The sequence below is a fragment of the Hippocampus zosterae genome, chromosome 7 (genome assembly GCF_025434085.1).
Source record: "Hippocampus zosterae strain Florida chromosome 7, ASM2543408v3, whole genome shotgun sequence".
NCBI lineage: Eukaryota > Metazoa > Chordata > Actinopteri > Syngnathiformes > Syngnathidae > Hippocampus > Hippocampus zosterae.
In genome coordinates, this window is record NC_067457.1 from 17431657 (window position 1) to 17440607 (window position 8951).

Sequence of the window (8951 nt, forward strand, 5' to 3'; positions counted from 1 at the left end):
GTGTTTAGAATGCGAACTGCAGCTAATATGCATTTTTTTCTCAATTATACATATTGTGTACTGTACATATATATAGATGGACCTTACACAACAGCTGCAACTGTAACAAAGCGATTTACAGTAAATTCAACGTGAAATAATAAAAACAAAGCACATCACATAAAACATTGACAATAATACAATATTAACCATTCCAACATACTCCTTCACATAAATGATTCCATTCTGATGATGGAACAGTACTGTATTTGTATTTTGTTTACTATCGATTGAAACCATTTTAAAATTATGAGTACTTAAAATAGTTCCGTGAATGAATGAATGAATAAATTCTATAGTAAAAGTACATCTTGATTTTTTTTTTGGTTTGAGGTTCATTGAAAAAAAAATGACAACAGTTGAGCAGTTTAATATTTTTATTTCTTTTCAACAAAATCCATGAGAGACTTGTATTAAAAATATCTTTAAGCGTACTGAGGAAAAAGCATTTTATTTTGAAAGTCAGGCAGTGTCACTGTCAAACAAGAAGTTTATATTTTTACAGTGTCTGGTTAGTAACAAAGCAACCTTAACCAAGAGTGTTCCAATGTTCACTTTAGCTTGACTCCACATACTGTGTTTGCGTGCATGCGTGAATGTTTTAAACTTAGATAAATAAAGCTGATTTGGCCCCGAAAATGAGAAAATGTGTGTGCGTGCGCTGTTAAGCCGATTGAGAGTGTTGCGGTAAAAAGCGATGTCAAGAGGTTTTGCGGTTTTAATGAAGGCATGTTGCTGTCACCTTTAAAGACTTGCAGAGAGGTGACAATGTGGGAGGTTCAAAGGTCAAGGGTAGGGGGGGGGGTCATAAGGTCAGTGCAAGGGTGTGTCTAGGTTGGTGGGCGTGGCCTGGTGCTGAGCCTCTGCGTCGTCTGGAACGTTCATCTGCTCGCTGGCATCGATCTCCGACGGACTCATCTTGTTCTGAAACGGGAAGTAGAATTTTGATAAAGATCTCACACATCGTTAACGCTAGAGTTTTTTTTTTTTATGATAATACCTTCCATGTTCCCACCTTCTCCTCAAATGACTTGAATGAGGGAGTGTTCCTGGGAAGAAAAAAAAGCCAATCAGGGATTGCATCTTGCATTTTGTGGAGTTTTGCTTAAAAAACGATTGTTGGGAACTAGTCGGGAAAGTGACATTTTTGGTGGAAAAGAAAACTACTGGACATACAAATGAATCGGAACAACAACAAAAACGGAACATTTTAGAATATTCAAGAAATAATGTTTTGTGCTGCTTTTCTATTCATATTATTGTTACAGCAATTGGCATATTTTTGGGTGAAAGAAGTCGAACTGAAAGTGAAATGCAACGCCAACAAATTTACAATTAGTCTATTTAAAAATAAATAATTAAATAAATAAGACAATTTTAGCATTTTCTTTCTTTTGTGTGTGTGTGTGTGTGCGCCGCTGTTATTGCAGAAAACCTGCAAAACCAATCTTTAAAAAAATAAAATAAAATGTTGATACTTCAAATATTAGCAGATATGTATGTCAGTGTATAATTTTTGGCAATGGAAATAAAATTTCCCCCAGCAAATAATTTTTTTTTGTACGATTTTCAACTAAAGTGCCTATGTTGAGATTTATTTTTGTAAAACCAAGCTCAATTTGACTTTTAAAAAACAGAACAGGTAAATGTTTTTACAATTTACAAAAATTATTTGAAACTACGAAAAAAAAAACTTTTGGGACATTTTTTGTACAATTTCCCATTAGATTGCATAGATGATTTATTTTCCTGGTAAAATGGAAATGGAAAGCTTTAAAAAAGGAAGCGTGCATGCATGACGAAACCAAATGTGCACTTCAACGGAACTTGGCTGACCAAATCAAAATCAAATGTGGTGGTGGACACACGATGGTGTCCTTCTTACCTCATGACAGGCATACTAGCCGAGTGCTGCAAAGAGCGCTTGCTAGTTGGCAGCGTTAAAAAGAAGGGTGGGGGGGGGGGGTATTAGTGGTCATTTCACAATGCCGGTCGGCACACTTTTACTCCACGCACAGACACAACTACATCCCATTAAGACTGATTGTGAGTGAGCATGTTGATCCTTGTGTATTTTTGCAGGGGAGGGCATTCCAATTACCCCCCTTGCACGTGTCATCACAAAAACACCCGCTGCCCCTTATCGAAGACCCCCCAGTCAGCAGCTTGCATGTGGTTGCATTTCAGAGTAATCATCAGCTTTGAGGAGCCCGCTAATCTTGTTTGCGCTTTGCTAATCCACGGACGAAGGATGACAGCGGAGAAGTTGGATTAGCTCGCTTGGGGGGGGGGGGGGTAGTCTTGTCGCTGGCAGGTTCTTACTGTGGGATTAAGCCGGAAACAATTAGCGAGAGTCGTGGCGGTTTGGTTTTAATTCATATATAAAAATATATAAAGACTCGTGGAGGCCATGCTAGTAATGAAGATGCATCGCTGAGTTGCCATCGGCTGAAGACGAAAAAACACCTCCTAGCAATGGACGCCCCCCAACCCCCCACCGCCCCTTTTAACATCAAGAAAACAAAAAATGTCGTCTCTGTAAGGATCAAATAAGACTCCCTCATTCACAGATGGAGGTTAAACAGTTAACTCTGCTACCAACCAAAACAGCAGCACCAAAGCGACGCACAGAATCATCTGGTCACTCTGAGACTTGGTCACTCAGCAGCCTGCCCTCGAGGTGGTCGAGTGAGTCCGTTTTTTTTTTTTAATTGGTTGATCGGCTCGTCTAGTAAATCGATCATTGAGTCTTTGGCAACGAATCACTTGATCAGTCGAGCCAGTTGAGTTCATTTCTGGCGTGGTTGAAAAAAAAATCTGTCGAGTTAATCGGCAAGCTCAGTTAATCGGTTGCTCAGTTTCAGCAGTGTATCTGGTCTGGTGAGTTAGCTAGTTCATTTAGTTTTTTGATTAGTTTGAAAGATGAGATTGTCTTATTATTATTATTATTTTTAAAAATGTAACGACCTCTCTTTGTAATGTTAACAAGACACCCCGAGATACTAGTTGAGTTATTACCGTATTGGCCCGAATATAAGGCGGCCCCCTCTTTTTCAAGACTCAAGTTTGAACTTTTTGAACACCAAATACATTTTTATACAGAAAATAATGACAGTTCATCTGAAACAAATGATTCCAACAATATATTTGAGAGAAAGCATGTTATTTTGCCTCATTCAAATCTTAATATCTGAACTTTTTAATATGTAAACTAAAGTGCAATCACATTCGTAAATGAATGGTTTCTGTTTTTTTTTAATGCAAATGACATAACTTCCCCTCAGCTGCCGGTTAACCTGGTCGATCTTTGACCCACTTTTGTCGCTACGTTTCTCCATTTTCTTTTTTCTCTACGATTATTTTCTTCTCTTTTCTTTCTTACTGCTATTAATTTTTATTCTTCTTCTTCGTGCTACAGCTATTTTTTTATTCTTCGTGGCAGGGGTTCGCTTTGGCCTGGGGAGTCAAGTTCAGCATTCGCGTAATTGATATCTGGCGCCATCTAGCGTCGTGAATGGTTATAACATCTACACATCAAATATAAGACGACCCGCACTTTTTCAATGAAAAAAACACCGTCTTATATTCGGGCCAATACGGTAGTATGTGCGAAATGTCCCCTACCATGGGAGGAGCATGCTAAGTGATCATCAATCACAAGAGCAGAGACGGGAAGCAACACGCCATCTCCCCCGCGGTCGAAATTCCAGTTTGGTTAAAAAAAACAAAACGAGTGGAAATCAACCCCGTCGGCCGCCAGGATGGAGTGACCGACGCGGCGTTTGTCCGTTAGCTCACCTGACGTCTTCCAGCTTGCGGCTGAGGGCCGAGCTCATGGTGGAGAAAGCCGCCGTGGCCTTCAAGCCGGCGTGCGACAGCGTCTCTGATGTCCTTTTGTACCTGAGTAGAGCAAAAGCTTGTCCGGTTTTGATTTTTTAAGCGTCGGCCGTGTACACAGACAGACACGTAGGTAAAGAGGATGGGGGGGGGGGGGGGACGTACGCTGACGAGGTGGTGACCTCCTGCCAGGTTTTGCTAAAGTTCTGCTTGAGCTCGTTGAAAGTCGTCACCCCCAACTTCCTCTTGATGTCGGCCAGCTGTCTCTCCTTCGCCGCCAGAACCTGAGACAGCGTCTGGACCTCATCCTCCACCTGCACGCACGCAGTTCAACTTGGTCAATTCCCAGTGCCCCTCCCGCCCGGAAAATTCCTGCAATGTATCATCAACGGCGGCACTAAATGACTGCTAACCCTCAACAACTCCGCTTGCAGCTCCTGGCGTTCCTCCTCCGTCATGGCGGGGGTCGGCAATGGGGGTCCCACGCTGACGGCCGCGTCCTCTCCCACCTCGGCCGGCGGATCCGCACGCTGCCACGAGCCTGCGGGGTCAATGCAAGCACGTTTGCAACACGCTTCGGATGGAAAAGATGGTTGGAGGGGGGGCGCAGCGTTCATGGTGCCAAGAATGATCGTCTGATGGTGAGTTCAAGTACACACACGCGAGCACGAGCGCTTTGACGGCGACGGGAGCGACGGTACATTAATGATACAAAAGAGCGTTGCTGTCAATCACACGCATCCGCGTCAAAAGGTATTTTTGATCACATCAGTTGGAGGAAGTGGTTTTCGGAAGGACGCCCTTGCGACGACGTCGCATCATAATCGGCAGTGAATTTATTGACGTCGTTGAGTGACTCGATCGATCGTTAGTTGGCCCACAACTGGCGTGAACGGATCACATCGCGATCGGCGTGAATCGGTCGGAAATGATCTAGTGCTAGTTGACGCCAATGGTGAATCGTTAACGTCATTGTCGTCGTCGCGTTGCGCCGTTTACCTCTGCCGGGGAGCGCCGGCGAGCCGGGCGGCGTGTCGCTAAAAGCGGGCGCCAGGTAAAGGTAGCTGCCGTTGACGCCTCGCTCAAAGTCGAAGGGCGAGCGGTACTCCTCCGCGGCCTCCATCTTGTTGTCCGAGCGCCCGCGGAGCTATTCGGCATCAAGAACCGCGTCCCGTTTGCGCTCGGCGGTCTCCGTGGCGGCGGCTGCGTTATCGCGTGACCCTTCGTCCCACCCTCCATCCTGGATGTCATGTGAGCCAAGTGAAGAGCGTAATCTAGCCTGTCCCAGATTACAGCCCGGCCGGCGTTAATCCGGCCCGGGGCCCGTCCGTCCATCTCTTTTATTCATGTCAGTTAGAATGGACGCACGAGGGGTGGCGGCGGGAATATTCTGTGCTTATAACGAACATGAATGTGTGTGTGTGTGTGTGTGTGTGTGTGTGTGTGTGTGTGTGTGTGTGTGTGTGTAAAATGCTTCTCATAATATGACGTCAAAGGCTGTTGGGTTTATTTTATTTTATTTTTTTGCACATTTTTTTGTTACGTTTGATCATGCATTCATTTTCGAAGGTGCGGGGGGGTGGGGGGGTCAGATTTACTGTTTTTTTTTCCCCCCTACAGTGATCAACCCTCCTGTTGTCATTTCCTGTACACACCCGGTGTCCTCCGGGTCAAAATGACCCATCTTCACTAAACCCCTCAAATAAGCAGCTAAATTGAATTTTAAACGCCAAATTTCATATTACTTGAAGAAACAACTTGTCCTTCACCACATTATGTGTGATATAGTTCTCCCTCTTCACTTGGATTTCTATAGCTTAAGAAAAGGGAAAAACATGTGCGAAAATGAGTTATGGATGCATTTGTATTCTAAAGTTTCTTTCTTGTTTTTCCTCCAGTAAACTATTTAGGACAATACAATACAAGACGAAAATATGAAAAATAAGATAACCCATTCAACTAATTAGCTAATGTAGCGCAGTATGCAAGCGCACAGCCTTTGCAGATATATTTTTTCACCTATAGCACACAGTACGTGTTCTACAGGTCTTCTTTTGAGGGCAGAACTGGCATTTCTTCTTCTTATTTGCCCTCGCTGGGGAAGGTGGATCATCAGGTTTCTCAGGAGCTCCTGTACATTTTGTTCTGCATGCCTGATTGTTGGTTGTATGCTGCTGAGGACCATGTTATTTTGACATTTTTTTGAAAGGAAAGTCTCTCTTTCAGCTTCAGGGACTTCTTGTTCTGAAGATGATTTATCATATTCTGGGTTATATTCCTCCCCATCTTCTTCTGATCCAACCTCTACTTCCTCTTCTGAATCAGTTGTCTTGCTGGACAGCAGAAAAAAAATCAGCTCTAGAGCCTCTTCAATGTCATAATGCACACTCATGGCGTCAGCACAGAGAGAATTCGGAGTTCTGTCATCTGTAGCACCTTTTATAGCCCCTTGAAATCCACAAAAAAAGTTCTACCATCTACGAGAACGCCACCTATCTTGTCTTATGTCTGCTACTGTCTTGTTCACATGTTCTATTAATTGATCTGAGACACAACTAAAACGTTTTATGGTGTGTCAATAACTTTGTGACCTTGATTTCAACCCTATTTGCGTCCTGGGTCATTTTGACCCAAAGACCACCTTTGTACAGCTTCCATAGAAATGTGAATAAAAACATTTCGATTTTGCTGCAGTTGGGGCCAATCTAGGAAAAGTCATAAAATTTCAAGTTAAAAAATTATCATTTAGGGGTTTTTGGGGGTGTTTTTAACACAGTGACGGGTCATTTTGATCCGAGGACAACAGGAGGGTTAACGTTGGTATGGCAGCGAATGTTTATAAAATGTGCGTCAGGTAACGTCAAAAGTTTTATTTCAGAACAACAACAACAACAAAATTTTGGTTTTGTTCAACTATGTCTCGTTGAAAGCGGACATTGTTGGGTTACGTCAAACTTCGACCAAACAGGAACAAGCGTCCGTTTGAGCGGCCTGATGGGTTGCAGCATCAAACCAATTAGCGTAATATTTGCCGCACAGCGTGTCACATGATGGGCCTGAAAAGCAAAATCACGGGACAAAGAGAGGATGGGGTGGGGGGGGGGGGTGCTGCCTCACTGTGCTACACTTCTGTCCCATGAGAAGTGGCTGCGGGGTCCTATGGACAAGCGGGGTCGTTGGGGTCGAGGTCGATTACACGTAAGCCAAAAGGAGAGAACCATCATAAATTGGTGAAATATGATGTCGACTCAAGCGCTGCTTTCTAAAAGCGCGCTGGCGTCTCGGGTGGAAATCAAATTACAAGCAGCACTCCTGATGCTGCTCCAGATCAATCGCATCCAGAGGATGCATGGAGAGGAAAAACAACACCGGCCGGAGTCGTTTCCAGCTCAGACTGGAGAGGGGGGCGGAGGTTGTTGCCATGACGACAAAGCGCCCATAAAAAGGAGCAATGCAGACGACGGGCCCCGATAATGTTGCGTTAGGTTAAGCCTTACCTACAAATCAGTTAATTCGTCAAAATCTCCGTTTACCAGGTTAGAGCAGAGGTTGCATCGAGCTGCATAAAAAAAAACATTTTAGAACTTATTTTGGAAGTGGAGTTTGACCAGAGAAGGTCAATTCTTAAAATATAATGCAAAAAAAAGTGTCGATACTCTGAGTATTTGTACGTTTTGTACTTTTTTAAAATCGCTCTTTGTCTGAGGTCTCATTTGTTTTTAAACTATAGTTATGGCACACAAAACTGTTTCAGATCACGGGGTGCTCACAAAATACAGTACTCCACATTGTGTACTAAGACACACATGGAGTGCTGAAGCACACACACGACATAATTTACAGTGTTACGAGATCAACAAATATTAAAGAAAGTACACAAACACTCAAAATGCAGTGTACTAAAACACAAGATACTACACATACCAGCTACCCAATGAACACTGTACTTAAACACGAGAAACCCATACAGTGTTCTAAAATACAAAACAACCAACATGCAGTTTACCGAGGCGCCAGATAGTAAACATCGAGTACCAAAATACAAAATAATCAATTTGTAGTGCATGCAGCGTTTTGAAAGCAGAAAAACAAAGTGTCCGAAAACATTCAACACAGAGTCGACTAATTATAAAAAAGGAGCGTCCGAAAATACTCTACATACGGAGAGTGAAACACAAACGACTATCATGCAGTGTACTAGAAGATAAGATGCATTTGGTATGCTTGTGCTCACTTCACTTCCTGCTATTAATTACTGACATGCGCACTCGAGCCTGTTTGGCCACTCAAAGATTAAACGCACATCACAAAATGGATCTCTCACGCGGACAAGTGGCGTTTAAACCCGCCATCGGACCGTTCTTTGTTTTTATTTCATTTTATTTATTGATTAGAATTTATTCGCCGCGTCAAATGAGTTGCGAGGACACGTTCACTTCCGTTTTCTGGACATGACTAACCCACAAGTAAACATTTTCTTTGGTCCAAATTAAGACGTGAAGGTTAGGGCGCAAACCGAGATAGTTTGCTTGCCTATAGTTTACGTTTCCGTCTTTTTCTTCTTTGTTTGTTTTAAAAAGCGACAGCAAGCCAAATCTTCGAGCGAGACGTTCAGAAGCAACGATTTACCTTTCTCGTTGTCATCCATGAACGTGTCTAAGCGTGGATTCGGTGCGAGGCAGGAAAGTAGCAGTTCGGTTCAGTCGCGACACGCTTTTTAAGCGTTCAAATTGAATCTGCTCTTCTTCCTCTTGTTCTTCTCCTCCTCCTTCTCTTCCTGGTTTATGCCTTCTGGTCGCTGAGTGGCTGCCATTCACGGCGTGGGAGGCGGAGCATGCTGCCTGACGTCAACGCGTACAAGTGTAAACAGAGGTGAGCACGTGGGTGTCAAAGCGACGCTGTCAACATTGCGCACGCGCACTAAACAACCCATTTCGGCTGACGTGTTTCTGTCAAACACAAGCAGGAATTCTTATTTTTAGCATTTCATTGATTTTTTTTTGTTGAAAATTGGTAAACAAAATGACAACGCTGTGTAGGTGAAATGTTCCACTCACTTCATCATTACAGAAACC

General features: G+C 43.3%; 1 protein-coding gene across 4 annotated transcripts; it reads right to left on the reverse strand.

Annotated features, from left to right (window-relative positions):
• Positions 1 to 398: 398 nt before the first annotated feature.
• Positions 399 to 8691, reverse strand: tpd52 (tumor protein D52). Of its 4 annotated transcripts, none has more exons than XM_052071307.1 (7): positions 8506 to 8691; positions 4290 to 4417; positions 4042 to 4190; positions 3838 to 3939; positions 1925 to 1966; positions 1055 to 1088; positions 399 to 963 (listed from the first exon to the last, which is right to left on the reverse strand). In XM_052071307.1, the coding sequence occupies exons 1-7, from the start codon at positions 8522 to 8524 to the stop codon at positions 853 to 855; spliced, it is 585 nt and encodes a 194-aa protein (XP_051927267.1). In that variant the 5' UTR covers positions 8525 to 8691; the 3' UTR covers positions 399 to 852. The 4 variants fall into 4 exon arrangements, with proteins under 4 accessions (XP_051927267.1, XP_051927266.1, XP_051927270.1 ...); XM_052071306.1 differs by having other exon boundaries at positions 1040 to 1088; positions 8506 to 8690; XM_052071310.1 differs by lacking the exon at positions 1925 to 1966 and having other exon boundaries at positions 8506 to 8687.
• Positions 8692 to 8951: the final 260 nt, after the last annotated feature.

Coding starts and splice junctions, on each gene's coding strand:
- tpd52 (XM_052071306.1), bottom strand. Junction 4,191..4,289: donor TGCAAGCGGAGTTGTTGAGG/GTTAGCAGTCAT, acceptor GCGTGCGTGCAG/GTGGAGGATGAGGTCCAGAC. Junction 3,940..4,041: donor GAGGTCACCACCTCGTCAGC/GTACGTCCCCCC, acceptor TGCTCTACTCAG/GTACAAAAGGACATCAGAGA.